The 22,122-nt window shown below is 39.5% G+C and overlaps 9 protein-coding genes and 2 pseudogenes across 9 annotated transcripts; all 11 read right to left on the reverse strand.

The window, feature by feature from the left end:
* Nucleotides 1–1,061: 1,061 nt before the first annotated feature.
* On the reverse strand, nt 1,062–1,743 carry LOC139410012 (heat shock protein 30-like). Its single transcript, XM_071155432.1, has one exon. It carries the CDS (start codon nt 1,704–1,706, stop codon nt 1,062–1,064), a length of 645 nt encoding a protein of 214 aa, XP_071011533.1. The 5' UTR covers nt 1,707–1,743.
* A 1,109-nt stretch (nt 1,744–2,852) lies between these two features.
* On the reverse strand, nt 2,853–5,325 carry LOC139409688 (heat shock protein 30-like; annotated as a pseudogene).
* A 1,144-nt stretch (nt 5,326–6,469) lies between these two features.
* On the reverse strand, nt 6,470–7,115 carry LOC139410013 (heat shock protein 30-like). Its single transcript, XM_071155433.1, has one exon. It carries the CDS (start codon nt 7,076–7,078, stop codon nt 6,470–6,472), a length of 609 nt encoding a protein of 202 aa, XP_071011534.1. The 5' UTR covers nt 7,079–7,115.
* A 1,145-nt stretch (nt 7,116–8,260) lies between these two features.
* On the reverse strand, nt 8,261–8,906 carry LOC139410015 (heat shock protein 30-like). Its single transcript, XM_071155434.1, has one exon. It carries the CDS (start codon nt 8,867–8,869, stop codon nt 8,261–8,263), a length of 609 nt encoding a protein of 202 aa, XP_071011535.1. The 5' UTR covers nt 8,870–8,906.
* A 1,145-nt stretch (nt 8,907–10,051) lies between these two features.
* On the reverse strand, nt 10,052–10,697 carry LOC139410016 (heat shock protein 30-like). The gene has a single exon (XM_071155435.1). It carries the CDS (start codon nt 10,658–10,660, stop codon nt 10,052–10,054), a length of 609 nt encoding a protein of 202 aa, XP_071011536.1. The 5' UTR covers nt 10,661–10,697.
* Nucleotides 10,698–11,842: 1,145 nt separating this feature from the next.
* LOC139410017 (heat shock protein 30-like) lies at nt 11,843–12,488 on the reverse strand. Its single transcript, XM_071155436.1, has one exon. The coding sequence runs from the start codon at nt 12,449–12,451 to the stop codon at nt 11,843–11,845; it is 609 nt and encodes a 202-aa protein (XP_071011537.1). The 5' UTR covers nt 12,452–12,488.
* A 1,108-nt stretch (nt 12,489–13,596) lies between these two features.
* Nucleotides 13,597–14,241, reverse strand: LOC139410018 (heat shock protein 30-like; annotated as a pseudogene).
* Nucleotides 14,242–15,422: 1,181 nt separating this feature from the next.
* LOC139410019 (heat shock protein 30-like) lies at nt 15,423–16,068 on the reverse strand. Its single transcript, XM_071155438.1, has one exon. It carries the CDS (start codon nt 16,029–16,031, stop codon nt 15,423–15,425), a length of 609 nt encoding a protein of 202 aa, XP_071011539.1. The 5' UTR covers nt 16,032–16,068.
* A 1,145-nt stretch (nt 16,069–17,213) lies between these two features.
* On the reverse strand, nt 17,214–17,859 carry LOC139410020 (heat shock protein 30-like). The gene has a single exon (XM_071155439.1). The coding sequence runs from the start codon at nt 17,820–17,822 to the stop codon at nt 17,214–17,216; it is 609 nt and encodes a 202-aa protein (XP_071011540.1). The 5' UTR covers nt 17,823–17,859.
* Nucleotides 17,860–19,004: 1,145 nt separating this feature from the next.
* On the reverse strand, nt 19,005–19,650 carry LOC139410021 (heat shock protein 30-like). Its single transcript, XM_071155440.1, has one exon. The coding sequence runs from the start codon at nt 19,611–19,613 to the stop codon at nt 19,005–19,007; it is 609 nt and encodes a 202-aa protein (XP_071011541.1). The 5' UTR covers nt 19,614–19,650.
* A 1,145-nt stretch (nt 19,651–20,795) lies between these two features.
* Nucleotides 20,796–21,441, reverse strand: LOC139410026 (heat shock protein 30-like). The gene has a single exon (XM_071155445.1). It carries the CDS (start codon nt 21,402–21,404, stop codon nt 20,796–20,798), a length of 609 nt encoding a protein of 202 aa, XP_071011546.1. The 5' UTR covers nt 21,405–21,441.
* Nucleotides 21,442–22,122: the final 681 nt, after the last annotated feature.

Below are 22,122 nucleotides of genomic sequence, written 5' to 3' on the forward strand. Positions count from 1 at the left end.
TTATATGCTGCCACTTGGAGCTCCAGTGTCTTCAGGAACTTTCCTGTCATTGCCACAGCTCTCCACTGGGTGACACACTGCAGGGAAGTGGTGACGTCACTCCAGCCAGCTTCTAAATCAGGTAGTTCAGTAACAAGCTGGATGGAGTCCACAGTCCTGAGATATTAGTGGTGCTGTACTTAAAGCAGGTCACCTTTTATTGGTTTCACTGATGAATGATTCACTTAACTTAAATATATTTATGACTTTTAAAAGTATTTTGAATCATATTGCTTTTCACATTTACAGTATTGATGGATCATTAGCAATGCATATTCTGTGACATGGAATAGTCTCAGCAAAGTCGAAGAAAATTGGACAAAAGATCACAAGCTACGTTTTAAAGAGTTTTCACCACAGGCGTCATTGCAAGAAAGGTCCAAATGTAATTGAACACATTCTAAAATAATCCACGGAGAAATCATGTTTTTTAGAAAGAAATTCAGATTGTACAGCATTATGAAATTGGTCATGTGTCGATTTTATGTTCCTATAACATTGTTGAAAACGGAAAAAATGTTTGTCTGGCATTATGTTTATCATATATTTACATCTGTTTTTTAATAACTAAAAACAATATTTTCTAGTTGTGGAAACTAGTCACTCACATTCAATGATCTAAAACAGGACACTTGCTCAAAAAGGCCTACATTGCAAATCCTGACAAGTCCACATGACATTTGTTTTCAGAAGTCAGGTTTATAAACATGTCATAAACATGTTAGAATCAGAACATTTTCAGGAGAGCTTTTTGAAAATTGAATTTATTGAAGATGATCATTGAAAAATGTCAGGCCAGTGAGCCTTTTGGAATGTTAACTTTTGATGAGAAATAAAGGTCATTATGTTGATATCCGTTGAAGAGATCATAACAACTGCAATATTCTGTAAAATTGTATATTTTATTGATTAAATTAAAAAGCACATCATATTGATTGTTACAAGATATGAAATGTAAATGCATACAGTTTCATAACATGAAAAATATGTATTAGAAAGTGTTTCATCCAGTGAAATAAAAATCAGTCCTCTTGTGAAATGGTGTTCTCTTGTTTCTTCTGTGTGTCGGTGATGCTTCCCTCTGTCTTTGACAGGAATTGTGGGGTTTTCACATCCAGGCTACAGTTGATGGGCACCACTCTCTCTGCCACCTCATCCTCACAAGATAATGGATTCTTTGGTGCCTGAATGTGGAGCTTCCCGTCATGAGCCAGGGAGCAGGTGACTGTCTCAGGATTCACCTTTTCAGGCAGATCAAACTCTTGTCTGAACTCTTGGCATCTGTAAGAGTAGGAGCCTTCCCCATCATCCAGCTTCTTCTCTGTCTTCCCACTGACTTTCAGCTTCCTGCCCACCTGCTTGACAGACAGCTCCTCTGGGGAAAAGTCTTCAGTGTCCAGTGTCAGGGCAAAGCCCTCTCCATCTTTATCATGCATGTAGGAGACTGGTTGGATGGTCAAAGAGGACGGGACGTTGTCCAACTCTTCAAAGATCTGCTGCTGGAGTTTTGCCATGAGCTCCAGACTGCTCTTGATCTCTAGCAGGTTTCTCTGCAGAAGATCCCGCTGGCTGAGAAGAGGTCGGACCTCTGGCCATAGACTGCGCACAGGCCAGTAGAAGTCCATCAATGGGCTGAGGGAAGACTGGAATCCTCGGGAACACAGCATCTTCAGTCAATGTTGAGTGTTGAGTCTTGTGTGTTCAGTGTTGGATGTATTGGTTTCTGTCTCGGCAGGGGAAGTTTCACAGCATTTATATGCTGCCACTTGGAGGTCCAGTGTCTTCAGAAACTTTCCTGTCATTGCCACAGTTCTCCACTGGGTGACACACTGCAGGGAAGTGGTGATGTCACTCCAGCCAGCTTCTAAATCAGGTAGTTCAGTAACAAGCTGGATAGAGTCCACAGTCCTGAGATATTAGTGGTGCTGTACTTAAAGCAGGTCACCTTTTATTGGTTTCACTGATGAATGATTCACTTAACTTAAATATATTTATGACTTTTAAAAGTATTTTGAATCATATTGCTTTTCACATTTACAGTATTGATGGATCATTAGCAATGCATATTCTGTGACATGGAATAGTCTCAGCAAAGTCGAAGAAAATTGGACAAAAGATCACAAGCTACGTTTTAAAGAGTTTTCACCACAGGCGTCATTGCAAGAAAGGTCCAAATGTAATTGAACACATTCTAAAATAATCCACGGAGAAATCATGTTTTTTAGAAAGAAATTCAGATTGTACAGCATTATGAAATTGGTCATGTGTCGATTTTATGTTCCTATAACATTGTTGAAAACGGAAAAAATGTTTGTCTGGCATTATGTTTATCATATATTTACATCTGTTTTATAATAACTAAAAACAATATTTTCTAGTTGTGGAAACTATTCACTCACATTCAATGATCTAATACAGGACACTTGCTCAAAAAGGCCTACATTGCAAATCCTGACAAGTCCACATGACATTTGTTTTCAGAAGTCAGGTTTATAAACATGTCATAAACATGTTAGAATCAGAACATTTTCAGGAGAGCTTTTTGAAAATTGAATTTATTGAAGATGATCATTGAAAAATGTCAGGCCAGTGAGCCTTTTGGAATGTTAACTTTTGATGAGAAATAAAGGTCATTATGTTGATATCCGTTGAAGAGATCATAACAACTGCAATATTCTGTAAAATTGTATATTTTATTGATTAAATTAAAAAGCACATCATATTGATTGTTACAAGATATGAAATGTAAATGCATACAGTTTCATAACATGAAAAATATGTATTAGAAAGTGTTTCATCCAGTGAAATAAAAATCAGTCCTCTTGTGAAATGGTGTTCTCTTGTTTCTTCTGTGTGTCGGTGATGCTTCCCTCTGTCTTTGACAGGAATTGTGGGGTTTTCACATCCAGGCTACAGTTGATGGGCACCACTCTCTCTGCCACCTCATCCTCACAAGATAATGGATTCTTTGGTGCCTGAATGTGGAGCTTCCCGTCATGAGCCAGGGAGCAGGTGACTGTCTCAGGATTCATCCCTTCAGGCAGATCAAACTCTTGTCTGAACTCTTGGCATCTGTAAGAGTAGGAGCCTTCCCCATCATCCAGCTTCTTCTCTGTCTTCCCACTAACTTTCAGCTTCCTGCCCACCTGCTTGACAGACAGCTCCTCTGGGGAAAAGTCTTCAGTGTCCAGTGTCAGGGCAAAGCCCTCTCCATCTTTATCATGCATGTAGGAGACTGGTTGGATGGTCAAAGAGGACGGGACGTTGTCCAACTCTTCAAAGATCTGCAGCTGGAGTTTTGCCATCAGCTCCAGACTGCTCTTGATCTCTAGCAGGTTTCTCTGCAGAAGATCCCGCTGGCTGAGAAGAGGTCGGACCTCTGGCCATAGACTGCGCACAGGCCAGTAGAAGTCCATCAATGGGCTGAGGGAAGACTGGAATCCTCGGGAACACAGCATCTTCAGTCAATGTTGAGTGTTGAGTCTTGTGTGTTCAGTGTTGGATGTATTGGTTTCTGTCTCGGCAGGGGAAGTTTCACAGCATTTATATGCTGCCACTTGGAGGTCCAGTGTCTTCAGAAACTTTCCTGTCATTGCCACAGTTCTCCACTGGGTGACACACTGCAGGGAAGTGGTGATGTCACTCCAGCCAGCTTCTAAATCAGGTAGTTCAGTAACAAGCTGGATAGAGTCCACAGTCCTGAGATATTAGTGGTGCTGTACTTAAAGCAGGTCACCTTTTATTGGTTTCACTGATGAATGATTCACTTAACTTAAATATATTTATGACTTTTAAAAGTATTTTGAATCATATTGCTTTTCACATTTGCAGTATTGATGGATCATTAGCAATGCATATTCTGTGACATGCAATAGTCTCAGCAAAGTCGAACAAATTGGACAAAAGATCACAAGCTACGTTTTAAAGAGTTTTCACCACAGGCGTCATTGCAAGAAAGGTCCAAATGTAATTGAACACATTCTAAAATAATCCACGGAGAAATCATATTTTTTAGAAAGAAATTCAGATTGTACAGCATTATGAAATTGGTCATGTGTCGATTTTATGTTCCTATAACATTGTTGAAAACGGAAAAAATGTTTGTCTGGCATTATGTTTATCATATATTAACATCTGTTTTTTAATAACTAAAAACAATATTTTCTAGTTGTGGAAACTAGTCACTCACATTCAATGATCTAAAACAGGACACTTGCTCAAAAAGGCCTACATTGCAAATCCTGACAAGTCCACATGACATTTGTTTTCAGAAGTCAGGTTTATAAACATGTCATAAACATGTTAGAATCAGAACATTTTCAGGAGAGCTTTTTGAAAATTGAATTTATTGAAGATGATCATTGAAAAATGTCAGGCCAGTGAGCCTTTTGGAATGTTAACTTTTGATGAGAAATAAAGGTCATTATGTTGATATCCGTTGAAGAGATCATAACAACTGCAATATTCTGTAAAATGGTATATTTTATTGATTAAATTAAAAAGCATATCATATTGATTGTTACAAGATATGAAATGTAAATGCATACAGTTTCATAACATGAAAAATATGTATTAGAAAATGTTTCATCCAGTGAAATAAAAATCAGTCCTCTTGTGAAATGGTGTTCTCTTGTTTCTTCTGTGTGTCGGTGATGCTTCCCTCTGTCTTTGACAGGAATTGTGGGGTTTTCACATCCAGGCTACAGTTGATGGGCACCACTCTCTCTGCCACCTCATCCTCACAAGATAATGGATTCTTTGGTGCCTGAATGTGGAGATCCCCCGTCATGAGCCAGGGAGCAGGTGACTGTCTCAGGATTCACCTTTTCAGGCAGATCAAACTCTTGTCTGAACTCTTGGCATCTGTAAGAGTAGGAGCCTTCCCCATCATCCAGCTTCTTCTCTGTCTTCCCACTGACTTTCAGCTTCCTGCCCACCTGCTTGACAGACAGCTCCTCTGGGGAAAAGTCTTTAGTGTCCAGTGTCAGGGCAAAGCCCTCTCCATCTTTATCATGCATGTAGGAGACTGGTTGGATGGTCAAAGAGGACGGGACGTTGTCCAACTCTTCAAAGATCTGCTGCTGGAGTTTTGCGATGAGCTCCAGACTGCTCTTGATCTCTAGCAGGTTTCTCTGCAGAAGATCCCGCTGGCTGAGAAGAGGTCGGACCTCTGGCCATAGACTGCGCACAGGCCAGTAGAAGTCCATCAATGGGCTGAGGGAAGACTGGAATCCTCGGGAACACAGCATCTTCAGTCAATGTTGAGTGTTGAGTCTTGTGTGTTCAGTGTTGGATGTATTGGTTTCTGTCTCGGCAGGGGAAGTTTCACAGCATTTATATGCTGCCACTTGGAGGTCCAGTGTCTTCAGAAACTTTCCTGTCATTGCCACAGTTCTCCACTGGGTGACACACTGCAGGGAAGTGGTGATGTCACTCCAGCCAGCTTCTAAATCAGGTAGTTCAGTAACAAGCTGGATAGAGTCCACAGTCCTGAGATATTAGTGGTGCTGTACTTAAAGCAGGTCACCTTTTATTGGTTTCACTGATGAATGATTCACTTAACTTAAATATATTTATGACTTTTAAAAGTATTTTGAATCATATTGCTTTTCACATTTACAGTATTGATGGATCATTAGCAATGCATATTCTGTGACATGCAATAGTCTCAGCAAAGTCGAACAAAATTGGACAAAAGATCACAAGCTACGTTTTAAAGAGTTTTCACCACAGGCGTCACTGCAAGAAAGGTCCAAATGTAATTGAACACATTCTAAAATAATCCACGGAGAAATCATATTTTTTAGAAAGAAATTCAGATTGTAGAGCATTATGAAATTGGTCATGTGTCGATTTTATGTTCCTATAACATTGTTGAAAACGATTTTTTTTTTGTCTGGCATTATGTTTATCATATATTAACATCTGTTTTTTAATAACTAAAAACAATATTTTCTAGTTGTGGAAACTATTCACTCACATTCAATGATCTAAAACAGGACACTTGCTCAAAAAGGCCTACATTGCAAATCCTGACAAGTCCACATGACATTTGTTTTCAGAAGTCAGGTTTATAAACATGTCATAAACATGTTAGAATCAGAACATTTTCAGGAGAGCTTTTTGAAAATTGAATTTATTGAAAATGATCATTGAAAAATATCGGACCAGTGAGCATTTTGGAATGTTAACTTTTGATGAGAAATAATGGTCATTATGTTGATATCCGTTGAAGAGATCATAACAACTGCAATATTCTGTAAAATTGTATATTTTATTGATTAAATTAAAAAGCATATCATATTGATTGTTACAAGATATGAAATGTAAATGCATACAGTTTCATAACATGAAAAATATGTATTAGAAAGTGTTTCATCCAGTGAAATAAAAATCAGTCCTCTTGTGAAATGGTGTTCTCTTGTTTCTTCTATGTGTCGGTGATGCTTCCCTCTGTCTTTGACAGGAATTGTGGGGTTTTCACATCCAGGCTACAGTTGATGGGCACCACTCTCTCTGCCACCTCATCCTCACAAGATAATGGATTCTTTGGTGCCTGAATGTGGAGCTTCCCGTCATGAGCCAGGGAGCAGGTGACTGTCTCAGGATTCATCCCTTCAGGCAGATCAAACTCTTGTCTGAACTCTTGGCATCTGTAAGAGTAGGAGCCTTCCCCATCATCCAGCTTCTTCTCTGTCTTCCCACTGACTTTCAGCTTCCTGCCCACCTGCTTGACAGACAGCTCCTCTGGGGAAAAGTCTTCAGTGTCCAGTGTCAGGGCAAAGCCCTCTCCATCTTTATCATGCTTGTAGGAGACTGGTTGGATGGTCAAAGAGGATGGGACATTGTCCAACTCTTCAAAGATCTGCTGCTGGAGTTTTGCCATCAGCTCCAGACTGCTCTTGATCTCTAGCATTTTTCTCTGCAGAAGATCCCGCTGGCTGAGAAGAGGTCGGACCTCTGGCCATAGACTGCGCACAGGCCAGTAGAAGTCCATCAATGGGCTGAGGGAAGACTGGAATCCTCGGGAACACAGCATCTTCAGTCAATGTTGAGTGTTGAGTCTTGTGTGTTCAGTGTTGGATGTATTGGTTTCTGTCTCGGCAGGGGAAGTTTCACAGCATTTATATGCTGCCACTTGGAGGTCCAGTGTCTTCAGAAACTTTCCTGTCATTGCCACAGTTCTCCACTGGGTGACACACTGCAGGGAAGTGGTGATGTCACTCCAGCCAGCTTCTAAATCAGGTAGTTCAGTAACAAGCTGGATAGAGTCCACAGTCCTGAGATATTAGTGGTGCTGTACTTAAAGCAGGTCACCTTTTATTGGTTTCACTGATGAATGATTCACTTAACTTAAATATATTTATGACTTTTAAAAGTATTTTGAATCATATTGCTTTTCACATTTACAGTATTGATGGATCATTAGCAATGCATATTCTGTGACATGCAATAGTATCAGCAAAGTCTAACAAAATTGGACAAAAGATCACAAGCTACGTTTTAAAGAGTTTTCACCACAGGCGTCACTGCAAGAAAGGTCCAAATGTAATTGAACACATTCTAAAATAATCCACGGAGAAATCATATTTTTTAGAAAGAAATTCAGATTGTAGAGCATTATGAAATTGGTCATGTGTCGATTTTATGTTCCTATAACATTGTTGAAAACAAATTTTTTTTTTGTCTGGCATTATGTTTATCATATATTTACATCTGTTTTTTAATAACTAAAAACAATATTTTCTAGTTGTGGAAACTATTCACTCACATTCAATGATCTAAAACAGGACACTTGCTCAAAAAGGCCTACATTGCAAATCCTGACAAGTCCACATGACATTTGTTTTCAGAAGTCAGGTTTATAAACATGTCATAAACATGTTAGAATCAGAACATTTTCAGGAGAGCTTTTTGAAAATTGAATTTATTGAAAATGATCATTGAAAAATATCGGACCAGTGAGCATTTTGGAATGTTAACTTTTGATGAGAAATAATGGTCATTATGTTGATATCCGTTGAAGAGATCATAACAACTGCAATATTCTGTAAAATTGTATATTTTATTGATTAAATTAAAAAGCATATCATATTGATTGTTACAAGATATGAAATGTAAATGCATACAGTTTCATAACATGAAAAATATGTATTAGAAAGTGTTTCATCCAGTGAAATAAAAATCAGTCCTCTTGTGAAATGGTGTTCTCTTGTTTCTTCTATGTGTCGGTGATGCTTCCCTCTGTCTTTGACAGGAATTGTGGGGTTTTCACATCCAGGCTACAGTTGATGGGCACCACTCTCTCTGCCACCTCATCCTCACAAGATAATGGATTCTTTGGTGCCTGAATGTGGAGCTTCCCGTCATGAGCCAGGGAGCAGGTGACTGTCTCAGGATTCATCCCTTCAGGCAGATCAAACTCTTGTCTGAACTCTTGGCATCTGTAAGAGTAGGAGCCTTCCCCATCATCCAGCTTCTTCTCTGTCTTCCCACTGACTTTCAGCTTCCTGCCCACCTGCTTGACAGACAGCTCCTCTGGGGAAAAGTCTTCAGTGTCCAGTGTCAGGGCAAAGCCCTCTCCATCTTTATCATGCTTGTAGGAGACTGGTTGGATGGTCAAAGAGGATGGGACATTGTCCAACTCTTCAAAGATCTGCTGCTGGAGTTTTGCCATCAGCTCCAGACTGCACTTGATCTCTAGCAGGTTTCTCTGCAGAAGATCCCGCTGGCTGAGAAGAGGTCGGACCTCTGGCCATAGACTGCGCACAGGCCAGTAGAAGTCCATCAATGGGCTGAGGGAAGACTGGAATCCTCGGGAACACAGCATCTTCAGTCAATGTTGAGTGTTGAGTCTTGTGTGTTCAGTGTTGGATGTATTGGTTTCTGTCTCGGCAGGGGAAGTTTCACAGCATTTATATGCTGCCACTTGGAGGTCCAGTGTCTTCAGAAACTTTCCTGTCATTGCCACAGTTCTCCACTGGGTGACACACTGCAGGGAAGTGGTGATGTCACTCCAGCCAGCTTCTAAATCAGGTAGTTCAGTAACAAGCTGGATAGAGTCCACAGTCCTGAGATATTAGTGGTGCTGTACTTAAAGCAGGTCACCTTTTATTGGTTTCACTGATGAATGATTCACTTAACTTAAATATATTTATGACTTTTAAAAGTATTTTGAATCATATTGCTTTTCACATTTACAGTATTGATGGATCATTAGCAATGCATATTCTGTGACATGCAATAGTATCAGCAAAGTCGAACAAAATTGGACAAAAGATCACAAGCTACGTTTTAAAGAGTTTTCACCACAGGCGTCACTGCAAGAAAGGTCCAAATGTAATTGAACACATTCTAAAATAATCCACGGAGAAATCATATTTTTTAGAAAGAAATTCAGATTGTAGAGCATTATGAAATTGGTCATGTGTCGATTTTATGTTCCTATAACATTGTTGAAAACGAATTTTTTTTTTGTCTGGCATTATGTTTATCATATATTTACATCTGTTTTTTAATAACTAAAAACAATATTTTCTAGTTGTGGAAACTATTCACTCACATTCAATGATCTAAAACAGGACACTTGCTCAAAAAGGCCTACATTGCAAATCCTGACAAGTCCACATGACATTTGTTTTCAGAAGTCAGGTTTATAAACATGTCATAAACATGTTAGAATCAGAACATTTTCAGGAGAGCTTTTTGAAAATTGAATTTATTGAAAATGATCATTGAAAAATATCGGACCAGTGAGCATTTTGGAATGTTAACTTTTGATGAGAAATAATGGTCATTATGTTGATATCCGTTGAAGAGATCATAACAACTGCAATATTCTGTAAAATTGTATATTTTATTGATTAAATTAAAAAGCATATCATATTGATTGTTACAAGATATGAAATGTAAATGCATACAGTTTCATAACATGAAAAATATGTATTAGAAAGTGTTTCATCCAGTGAAATAAAAATCAGTCCTCTTGTGAAATGGTGTTCTCTTGTTTCTTCTATGTGTCGGTGATGCTTCCCTCTGTCTTTGACAGGAATTGTGGGGTTTTCACATCCAGGCTACAGTTGATGGGCACCACTCTCTCTGCCACCTCATCCTCACAAGATAATGGATTCTTTGGTGCCTGAATGTGGAGCTTCCCGTCATGAGCCAGGGAGCAGGTGACTGTCTCAGGATTCATCCCTTCAGGCAGATCAAACTCTTGTCTGAACTCTTGGCATCTGTAAGAGTAGGAGCCTTCCCCATCATCCAGCTTCTTCTCTGTCTTCCCACTGACTTTCAGCTTCCTGCCCACCTGCTTGACAGACAGCTCCTCTGGGGAAAAGTCTTCAGTGTCCAGTGTCAGGGCAAAGCCCTCTCCATCTTTATCATGCTTGTAGGAGACTGGTTGGATGGTCAAAGAGGATGGGACATTGTCCAACTCTTCAAAGATCTGCTGCTGGAGTTTTGCCATCAGCTCCAGACTGCACTTGATCTCTAGCAGGTTTCTCTGCAGAAGATCCCGCTGGCTGAGAAGAGGTCGGACCTCTGGCCATAGACTGCGCACAGGCCAGTAGAAGTCCATCAATGGGCTGAGGGAAGACTGGAATCCTCGGGAACACAGCATCTTCAGTCAATGTTGAGTGTTGAGTCTTGTGTGTTCAGTGTTGGATGTATTGGTTTCTGTCTCGACAGGGGAAGTTTCACAGCATTTATATGCTGCCACTTGGAGGTCCAGTGTCTTCAGAAACTTTCCTGTCATTGCCACAGTTCTCCACTGGGTGACACACTGCAGGGAAGTGGTGATGTCACTCCAGCCAGCTTCTAAATCAGGTAGTTCAGTAACAAGCTGGATAGAGTCCACAGTCCTGAGATATTAGTGGTGCTGTACTTAAAGCAGGTCACCTTTTATTGGTTTCACTGATGAATGATTCACTTAACTTAAATATATTTATGACTTTTAAAAGTATTTTGAATCATATTGCTTTTCACATTTACAGTATTGATGGATCATTAGCAATGCATATTCTGTGACATGCAATAGTATCAGCAAAGTCGAACAAAATTGGACCAAAGATCACAAGCTACGTTTTAAAGAGTTTTCACCACAGGCGTCACTGCAAGAAAGGTCCAAATGTAATTGAACACATTCTAAAATAATCCACGGAGAAATCATATTTTTTAGAAAGAAATTCAGATTGTAGAGCATTATGAAATTGGTCATGTGTCGATTTTATGTTCCTATAACATTGTTGAAAACGATTTTTTTTTTTGTCTGGCATTATGTTTATCATATATTTACATCTGTTTTTTAATAACTAAAAACAATATTTTCTAGTTGTGGAAACTATTCACTCACATTCAATGATCTAAAACAGGACACTTGCTCAAAAAGGCCTACATTGCAAATCCTGACAAGTCCACATGACATTTGTTTTCAGAAGTCAGGTTTATAAACATGTCATAAACATGTTAGAATCAGAACATTTTCAGGAGAGCTTTTTGAAAATTGAATTTATTGAAAATGATCATTGAAAAATATCGGACCAGTGAGCATTTTGGAATGTTAACTTTTGATGAGAAATAATGGTCATTATGTTGATATCCGTTGAAGAGATCATAACAACTGCAATATTCTGTAAAATTGTATATTTTATTGATTAAATTAAAAAGCATATCATATTGATTGTTACAAGATATGAAATGTAAATGCATACAGTTTCATAACATGAAAAATATGTATTAGAAAGTGTTTCATCCAGTGAAATAAAAATCAGTCCTCTTGTGAAATGGTGTTCTCTTGTTTCTTCTATGTGTCGGTGATGCTTCCCTCTGTCTTTGACAGGAATTGTGGGGTTTTCACATCCAGGCTACAGTTGATGGGCACCACTCTCTCTGCCACCTCATCCTCACAAGATAATGGATTCTTTGGTGCCTGAATGTGGAGCTTCCCGTCATGAGCCAGGGAGCAGGTGACTGTCTCAGGATTCATCCCTTCAGGCAGATCAAACTCTTGTCTGAACTCTTGGCATCTGTAAGAGTAGGAGCCTTCCCCATCATCCAGCTTCTTCTCTGTCTTCCCACTGACTTTCAGCTTCCTGCCCACCTGCTTGACAGACAGCTCCTCTGGGGAAAAGTCTTCAGTGTCCAGTGTCAGGGCAAAGCCCTCTCCATCTTTATCATGCTTGTAGGAGACTGGTTGGATGGTCAAAGAGGATGGGACATTGTCCAACTCTTCAAAGATCTGCTGCTGGAGTTTTGCCATCAGCTCCAGACTGCTCTTGATCTCTAGCAGGTTTCTCTGCAGAAGATCCCGCTGGCTGAGAAGAGGTCGGACCTCTGGCCATAGACTGCGCACAGGCCAGTAGAAGTCCATCAATGGGCTGAGGGAAGACTGGAATCCTCGGGAACACAGCATCTTCAGTCAATGTTGAGTGTTGAGTCTTGTGTGTTCAGTGTTGGATGTATTGGTTTCTGTCTCGACAGGGGAAGTTTCACAGCATTTATATGCTGCCACTTGGAGCTCCAGTGTCTTCGGGAACTTTCCTGTCATTGCCACAGCTCTCCACTGGGTGACACACTGCAGGGAAGTGGTGACGTCACTCCAGCCAGCTTCTAAATCAGGTAGTTCAGTAACAAGCTGGATGGAGTCCACAGTCCTGAGATATTAGTGGTGCTGTACTTAAAGCAGGTCACCTTTTATTGGTTTCACTGATGAATGATTCACTTAACTTAAATATATTTATGACTTTTAAAAGTATTTTGAATCATATTGCTTTTCACATTTACAGTATTGATGGATCATTAGCAATGCATATTCTGTGACATGCAATAGTCTCAGCAAAGTCGAACAAAATTGGACCAAAGATCACAAGCTACGTTTTAAAGAGTTTTCACCACAGGCGTCATTGCAAGAAAGGTCCAAATGTAATTGAACACATTCTAAAATAATCCACGGAGAAATCATATTTTTTAGAAAGAAATTCAGATTGTAGAGCATTATGAAATTGGTCATGTGTCGATTTTATGTTCCTATAACATTGTTGAAAACATAATTTTTTTTGTCTGGCATTATGTTTATCATATATTAACATCTGTTTTATAATAACTAAAAACAATATTTTCTAGTTGTGGAAACTAGTCACTCACATTCAATGATCTAAAACAGGACACTTGCTCAAAAAGGCCTACATTGCAAATCCTGACAAGTCCACATGACATTTGTTTTCAGAAGTCAGGTTTATAAACATGTCATAAACATGTTAGAATCAGAACATTTTCAGGAGAGCTTTTTGAAAATTGAATTTTTTGAAGATGATCATTGAAAAATGTCAGGCCAGTGAGCCTTTTGGAATGTTAACTTTTGATGAGAAATAAAGGTCATTATGTTGATATCCGTTGAAGAGATCATAACAACTGCAATATTCTGTAAAATGGTATATTTTATTGATTAAATTAAAAAGCATATCATATTGATTGTTACAAGATATGAAATGTAAATGCATACAGTTTCATAACATGAAAAATATGTATTAGAAAATGTTTCATCCAGTGAAATAAAAATCAGTCCTCTTGTGAAATGGTGTTCTCTTGTTTCTTCTGTGTGTCGGTGATGCTTCCCTCTGTCTTTGACAGGAATTGTGGGGTTTTCACATCCAGGCTACAGTTGATGGGCACCACTCTCTCTGCCACCTCATCCTCACAAGATAATGGATTCTTTGGTGCCTGAATGTGGAGCTTCCCGTCATGAGCCAGGGAGCAGGTGACTGTCTCAGGATTCACCCCTTCAGGCAGATCAAACTCTTGTCTGAACTCTTGGCATCTGTACGAGTAGGAGCCTTCCCCACCATCCAGCTTCTTCTCTGTCTTCCCACTGACTTTCAGCTTCCTGCCCACCTGCTTGACAGACAGCTCCTCTGGGGAAAAGTCTTTAGTGTCCAGTGTCAGGGCAAAGCCCTCTCCATCTTTATCATGCATGTAGGAGACTGGTTGGATGGTCAAAGAGGACGGGACGTTGTCCAACTATTCAAAGATCTGCTGCTGGAGTTTTGCCATAAGCTCCAGACTGCTCTTGACCTCTAGCAGGTTTCTCTGCAGAAGATCCCGCTGGCTGAGAAGAGGTCGGACCTCTGGCCATAGACTGCGCACAGGCCAGTAGAAGTCCATTAATGGGCTGAGGGAAGACTGGAATCTTCGGGAACACAGCATCTTCAGTCAATGTTGAGTGTTGAGTCTTGTGTGTTCAGTGTTGGATGTATTGGTTTCTGTCTCGGCAGGGGAAGTTTCACAGCATTTATATGCTGCCACTTGGAGGTCCAGTGTCTTCAGAAACTTTCCTGTCATTGCCACAGTTCTCCACTGGGTGACACACTGCAGGGAAGTGGTGATGTCACTCCAGCCAGCTTCTAAATCAGGTAGTTCAGTAACAAGCTGGATAGAGTCCACAGTCCTGAGATATTAGTGGTGCTGTACTTAAAGCAGGTCACCTTTTATTGGTTTCACTGATGAATGATTCACTTAACTTAAATATATTTATGACTTTTAAAAGTATTTTGAATCATATTGCTTTTCACATTTACAGTATTGATGGATCATTAGCAATGCATATTCTGTGACATGCAATAGTCTCAGCAAAGTCGAACAAAATTGGACAAAAGATCACAAGCTACGTTTTAAAGAGTTTTCACCACAGGCGTCACTGCAAGAAAGGTCCAAATGTAATTGAACACATTCTAAAATAATCCACGGAGAAATCATATTTTTTAGAAAGAAATTCAGATTGTAGAGCATTATGAAATTGGTCATGTGTCGATTTTATGTTCCTATAACATTGTTGAAAACGATTTTTTTTTTGTCTGGCATTATGTTTATCATATATTAACATCTGTTTTTTAATAACTAAAAACAATATTTTCTAGTTGTGGAAACTATTCACTCACATTCAATGATCTAAAACAGGACACTTGCTCAAAAAGGCCTACATTGCAAATCCTGACAAGTCCACATGACATTTGTTTTCAGAAGTCAGGTTTATAAACATGTCATAAACATGTTAGAATCAGAACATTTTCAGGAGAGCTTTTTGAAAATTGAATTTATTGAAAATGATCATTGAAAAATATCGGACCAGTGAGCATTTTGGAATGTTAACTTTTGATGAGAAATAATGGTCATTATGTTGATATCCGTTGAAGAGATCATAACAACTGCAATATTCTGTAAAATTGTATATTTTATTGATTAAATTAAAAAGCATATCATATTGATTGTTACAAGATATGAAATGTAAATGCATACAGTTTCATAACATGAAAAATATGTATTAGAAAGTGTTTCATCCAGTGAAATAAAAATCAGTCCTCTTGTGAAATGGTGTTCTCTTGTTTCTTCTATGTGTCGGTGATGCTTCCCTCTGTCTTTGACAGGAATTGTGGGGTTTTCACATCCAGGCTACAGTTGATGGGCACCACTCTCTCTGCCACCTCATCCTCACAAGATAATGGATTCTTTGGTGCCTGAATGTGGAGCTTCCCGTCATGAGCCAGGGAGCAGGTGACTGTCTCAGGATTCATCCCTTCAGGCAGATCAAACTCTTGTCTGAACTCTTGGCATCTGTAAGAGTAGGAGCCTTCCCCATCATCCAGCTTCTTCTCTGTCTTCCCACTGACTTTCAGCTTCCTGCCCACCTGCTTGACAGACAGCTCCTCTGGGGAAAAGTCTTCAGTGTCCAGTGTCAGGGCAAAGCCCTCTCCATCTTTATCATGCTTGTAGGAGACTGGTTGGATGGTCAAAGAGGATGGGACATTGTCCAACTCTTCAAAGATCTGCTGCTGGAGTTTTGCCATCAGCTCCAGACTGCTCTTGATCTCTAGCATTTTTCTCTGCAGAAGATCCCGCTGGCTGAGAAGAGGTCGGACCTCTGGCCATAGACTGCGCACAGGCCAGTAGAAGTCCATCAATGGGCTGAGGGAAGACTGGAATCCTCGGGAACACAGCATCTTCAGTCAATGTTGAGTGTTGAGTCTTGTGTGTTCAGTGTTGGATGTATTGGTTTCTGTCTCGGCAGGGGAAGTTTCACAGCATTTATATGCTGCCACTTGGAGGTCCAGTGTCTTCAGAAACTTTCCTGTCATTGCCACAGTTCTCCACTGGGTGACACACTGCAGGGAAGTGGTGATGTCACTCCAGCCAGCTTCTAAATCAGGTAGTTCAGTAACAAGCTGGATAGAGTCCACAGTCCTGAGATATTAGTGGTGCTGTACTTAAAGCAGGTCACCTTTTATTGGTTTCACTGATGAATGATTCACTTAACTTAAATATATTTATGACTTTTAAAAGTATTTTGAATCATATTGCTTTTCACATTTACAGTATTGATGGATCATTAGCAATGCATATTCTGTGACATGCAATAGTATCAGCAAAGTCGAACAAAATTGGACAAAAGATCACAAGCTACGTTTTAAAGAGTTTTCACCACAGGCGTCACTGCAAGAAAGGTCCAAATGTAATTGAACACATTCTAAAATAATCCACGGAGAAATCATATTTTTTAGAAAGAAATTCAGATTGTAGAGCATTATGAAATTGGTCATGTGTCGATTTTATGTTCCTATAACATTGTTGAAAACAAATTTTTTTTTTGTCTGGCATTATGTTTATCATATATTTACATCTGTTTTTTAATAACTAAAAACAATATTTTCTAGTTGTGGAAACTATTCACTCACATTCAATGATCTAAAACAGGACACTTGCTCAAAAAGGCCTACATTGCAAATCCTGACAAGTCCACATGACATTTGTTTTCAGAAGTCAGGTTTATAAACATGTCATAAACATGTTAGAATCAGAACATTTTCAGGAGAGCTTTTTGAAAATTGAATTTATTGAAAATGATCATTGAAAAATATCGGACCAGTGAGCATTTTGGAATGTTAACTTTTGATGAGAAATAATGGTCATTATGTTGATATCCGTTGAAGAGATCATAACAACTGCAATATTCTGTAAAATTGTATATTTTATTGATTAAATTAAAAAGCATATCATATTGATTGTTACAAGATATGAAATGTAAATGCATACAGTTTCATAACATGAAAAATATGTATTAGAAAGTGTTTCATCCAGTGAAATAAAAATCAGTCCTCTTGTGAAATGGTGTTCTCTTGTTTCTTCTATGTGTCGGTGATGCTTCCCTCTGTCTTTGACAGGAATTGTGGGGTTTTCACATCCAGGCTACAGTTGATGGGCACCACTCTCTCTGCCACCTCATCCTCACAAGATAATGGATTCTTTGGTGCCTGAATGTGGAGCTTCCCGTCATGAGCCAGGGAGCAGGTGACTGTCTCAGGATTCATCCCTTCAGGCAGATCAAACTCTTGTCTGAACTCTTGGCATCTGTAAGAGTAGGAGCCTTCCCCATCATCCAGCTTCTTCTCTGTCTTCCCACTGACTTTCAGCTTCCTGCCCACCTGCTTGACAGACAGCTCCTCTGGGGAAAAGTCTTCAGTGTCCAGTGTCAGGGCAAAGCCCTCTCCATCTTTATCATGCTTGTAGGAGACTGGTTGGATGGTCAAAGAGGATGGGACATTGTCCAACTCTTCAAAGATCTGCTGCTGGAGTTTTGCCATCAGCTCCAGACTGCACTTGATCTCTAGCAGGTTTCTCTGCAGAAGATCCCGCTGGCTGAGAAGAGGTCGGACCTCTGGCCATAGACTGCGCACAGGCCAGTAGAAGTCCATCAATGGGCTGAGGGAAGACTGGAATCCTCGGGAACACAGCATCTTCAGTCAATGTTGAGTGTTGAGTCTTGTGTGTTCAGTGTTGGATGTATTGGTTTCTGTCTCGGCAGGGGAAGTTTCACAGCATTTATATGCTGCCACTTGGAGGTCCAGTGTCTTCAGAAACTTTCCTGTCATTGCCACAGTTCTCCACTGGGTGACACACTGCAGGGAAGTGGTGATGTCACTCCAGCCAGCTTCTAAATCAGGTAGTTCAGTAACAAGCTGGATAGAGTCCACAGTCCTGAGATATTAGTGGTGCTGTACTTAAAGCAGGTCACCTTTTATTGGTTTCACTGATGAATGATTCACTTAACTTAAATATATTTATGACTTTTAAAAGTATTTTGAATCATATTGCTTTTCACATTTACAGTATTGATGGATCATTAGCAATGCATATTCTGTGACATGCAATAGTATCAGCAAAGTCGAACAAAATTGGACAAAAGATCACAAGCTACGTTTTAAAGAGTTTTCACCACAGGCGTCACTGCAAGAAAGGTCCAAATGTAATTGAACACATTCTAAAATAATCCACGGAGAAATCATATTTTTTAGAAAGAAATTCAGATTGTAGAGCATTATGAAATTGGTCATGTGTCGATTTTATGTTCCTATAACATTGTTGAAAACGAATTTTTTTTTTGTCTGGCATTATGTTTATCATATATTTACATCTGTTTTTTAATAACTAAAAACAATATTTTCTAGTTGTGGAAACTATTCACTCACATTCAATGATCTAAAACAGGACACTTGCTCAAAAAGGCCTACATTGCAAATCCTGACAAGTCCACATGACATTTGTTTTCAGAAGTCAGGTTTATAAACATGTCATAAACATGTTAGAATCAGAACATTTTCAGGAGAGCTTTTTGAAAATTGAATTTATTGAAAATGATCATTGAAAAATATCGGACCAGTGAGCATTTTGGAATGTTAACTTTTGATGAGAAATAATGGTCATTATGTTGATATCCGTTGAAGAGATCATAACAACTGCAATATTCTGTAAAATTGTATATTTTATTGATTAAATTAAAAAGCATATCATATTGATTGTTACAAGATATGAAATGTAAATGCATACAGTTTCATAACATGAAAAATATGTATTAGAAAGTGTTTCATCCAGTGAAATAAAAATCAGTCCTCTTGTGAAATGGTGTTCTCTTGTTTCTTCTATGTGTCGGTGATGCTTCCCTCTGTCTTTGACAGGAATTGTGGGGTTTTCACATCCAGGCTACAGTTGATGGGCACCACTCTCTCTGCCACCTCATCCTCACAAGATAATGGATTCTTTGGTGCCTGAATGTGGAGCTTCCCGTCATGAGCCAGGGAGCAGGTGACTGTCTCAGGATTCATCCCTTCAGGCAGATCAAACTCTTGTCTGAACTCTTGGCATCTGTAAGAGTAGGAGCCTTCCCCATCATCCAGCTTCTTCTCTGTCTTCCCACTGACTTTCAGCTTCCTGCCCACCTGCTTGACAGACAGCTCCTCTGGGGAAAAGTCTTCAGTGTCCAGTGTCAGGGCAAAGCCCTCTCCATCTTTATCATGCTTGTAGGAGACTGGTTGGATGGTCAAAGAGGATGGGACATTGTCCAACTCTTCAAAGATCTGCTGCTGGAGTTTTGCCATCAGCTCCAGACTGCACTTGATCTCTAGCAGGTTTCTCTGCAGAAGATCCCGCTGGCTGAGAAGAGGTCGGACCTCTGGCCATAGACTGCGCACAGGCCAGTAGAAGTCCATCAATGGGCTGAGGGAAGACTGGAATCCTCGGGAACACAGCATCTTCAGTCAATGTTGAGTGTTGAGTCTTGTGTGTTCAGTGTTGGATGTATTGGTTTCTGTCTCGACAGGGGAAGTTTCACAGCATTTATATGCTGCCACTTGGAGGTCCAGTGTCTTCAGAAACTTTCCTGTCATTGCCACAGTTCTCCACTGGGTGACACACTGCAGGGAAGTGGTGATGTCACTCCAGCCAGCTTCTAAATCAGGTAGTTCAGTAACAAGCTGGATAGAGTCCACAGTCCTGAGATATTAGTGGTGCTGTACTTAAAGCAGGTCACCTTTTATTGGTTTCACTGATGAATGATTCACTTAACTTAAATATATTTATGACTTTTAAAAGTATTTTGAATCATATTGCTTTTCACATTTACAGTATTGATGGATCATTAGCAATGCATATTCTGTGACATGCAATAGTATCAGCAAAGTCGAACAAAATTGGACCAAAGATCACAAGCTACGTTTTAAAGAGTTTTCACCACAGGCGTCACTGCAAGAAAGGTCCAAATGTAATTGAACACATTCTAAAATAATCCACGGAGAAATCATATTTTTTAGAAAGAAATTCAGATTGTAGAGCATTATGAAATTGGTCATGTGTCGATTTTATGTTCCTATAACATTGTTGAAAACGATTTTTTTTTTTGTCTGGCATTATGTTTATCATATATTTACATCTGTTTTTTAATAACTAAAAACAATATTTTCTAGTTGTGGAAACTATTCACTCACATTCAATGATCTAAAACAGGACACTTGCTCAAAAAGGCCTACATTGCAAATCCTGACAAGTCCACATGACATTTGTTTTCAGAAGTCAGGTTTATAAACATGTCATAAACATGTTAGAATCAGAACATTTTCAGGAGAGCTTTTTGAAAATTGAATTTATTGAAAATGATCATTGAAAAATATCGGACCAGTGAGCATTTTGGAATGTTAACTTTTGATGAGAAATAATGGTCATTATGTTGATATCCGTTGAAGAGATCATAACAACTGCAATATTCTGTAAAATTGTATATTTTATTGATTAAATTAAAAAGCATATCATATTGATTGTTACAAGATATGAAATGTAAATGCATACAGTTTCATAACATGAAAAATATGTATTAGAAAGTGTTTCATCCAGTGAAATAAAAATCAGTCCTCTTGTGAAATGGTGTTCTCTTGTTTCTTCTATGTGTCGGTGATGCTTCCCTCTGTCTTTGACAGGAATTGTGGGGTTTTCACATCCAGGCTACAGTTGATGGGCACCACTCTCTCTGCCACCTCATCCTCACAAGATAATGGATTCTTTGGTGCCTGAATGTGGAGCTTCCCGTCATGAGCCAGGGAGCAGGTGACTGTCTCAGGATTCATCCCTTCAGGCAGATCAAACTCTTGTCTGAACTCTTGGCATCTGTAAGAGTAGGAGCCTTCCCCATCATCCAGCTTCTTCTCTGTCTTCCCACTGACTTTCAGCTTCCTGCCCACCTGCTTGACAGACAGCTCCTCTGGGGAAAAGTCTTCAGTGTCCAGTGTCAGGGCAAAGCCCTCTCCATCTTTATCATGCTTGTAGGAGACTGGTTGGATGGTCAAAGAGGATGGGACATTGTCCAACTCTTCAAAGATCTGCTGCTGGAGTTTTGCCATCAGCTCCAGACTGCTCTTGATCTCTAGCAGGTTTCTCTGCAGAAGATCCCGCTGGCTGAGAAGAGGTCGGACCTCTGGCCATAGACTGCGCACAGGCCAGTAGAAGTCCATCAATGGGCTGAGGGAAGACTGGAATCCTCGGGAACACAGCATCTTCAGTCAATGTTGAGTGTTGAGTCTTGTGTGTTCAGTGTTGGATGTATTGGTTTCTGTCTCGACAGGGGAAGTTTCACAGCATTTATATGCTGCCACTTGGAGCTCCAGTGTCTTCGGGAACTTTCCTGTCATTGCCACAGCTCTCCACTGGGTGACACACTGCAGGGAAGTGGTGACGTCACTCCAGCCAGCTTCTAAATCAGGTAGTTCAGTAACAAGCTGGATGGAGTCCACAGTCCTGAGATATTAGTGGTGCTGTACTTAAAGCAGGTCACCTTTTATTGGTTTCACTGATGAATGATTCACTTAACTTAAATATATTTATGACTTTTAAAAGTATTTTGAATCATATTGCTTTTCACATTTACAGTATTGATGGATCATTAGCAATGCATATTCTGTGACATGCAATAGTCTCAGCAAAGTCGAACAAAATTGGACCAAAGATCACAAGCTACGTTTTAAAGAGTTTTCACCACAGGCGTCATTGCAAGAAAGGTCCAAATGTAATTGAACACATTCTAAAATAATCCACGGAGAAATCATATTTTTTAGAAAGAAATTCAGATTGTAGAGCATTATGAAATTGGTCATGTGTCGATTTTATGTTCCTATAACATTGTTGAAAACATAATTTTTTTTGTCTGGCATTATGTTTATCATATATTAACATCTGTTTTATAATAACTAAAAACAATATTTTCTAGTTGTGGAA

The sequence above is a fragment of the Oncorhynchus clarkii genome, chromosome 5 (assembly GCF_045791955.1).
Source record: "Oncorhynchus clarkii lewisi isolate Uvic-CL-2024 chromosome 5, UVic_Ocla_1.0, whole genome shotgun sequence".
Taxonomy (NCBI): domain Eukaryota; kingdom Metazoa; phylum Chordata; class Actinopteri; order Salmoniformes; family Salmonidae; genus Oncorhynchus; species Oncorhynchus clarkii.

Coding starts and splice junctions, on each gene's coding strand:
- LOC139410026 (XM_071155445.1), bottom strand. CDS start 21,404: ATGCTGTGTTCCCGAGGATTCCAGTCTTCCCTCAGCCCATTGATGGAC.
- LOC139410012 (XM_071155432.1), bottom strand. CDS start 1,706: ATGCTGTGTTCCCGAGGATTCCAGTCTTCCCTCAGCCCATTGATGGAC.
- LOC139410019 (XM_071155438.1), bottom strand. CDS start 16,031: ATGCTGTGTTCCCGAGGATTCCAGTCTTCCCTCAGCCCATTGATGGAC.
- LOC139410021 (XM_071155440.1), bottom strand. CDS start 19,613: ATGCTGTGTTCCCGAGGATTCCAGTCTTCCCTCAGCCCATTGATGGAC.
- LOC139410016 (XM_071155435.1), bottom strand. CDS start 10,660: ATGCTGTGTTCCCGAGGATTCCAGTCTTCCCTCAGCCCATTGATGGAC.
- LOC139410017 (XM_071155436.1), bottom strand. CDS start 12,451: ATGCTGTGTTCCCGAGGATTCCAGTCTTCCCTCAGCCCATTGATGGAC.
- LOC139410013 (XM_071155433.1), bottom strand. CDS start 7,078: ATGCTGTGTTCCCGAGGATTCCAGTCTTCCCTCAGCCCATTGATGGAC.
- LOC139410020 (XM_071155439.1), bottom strand. CDS start 17,822: ATGCTGTGTTCCCGAGGATTCCAGTCTTCCCTCAGCCCATTGATGGAC.
- LOC139410015 (XM_071155434.1), bottom strand. CDS start 8,869: ATGCTGTGTTCCCGAGGATTCCAGTCTTCCCTCAGCCCATTGATGGAC.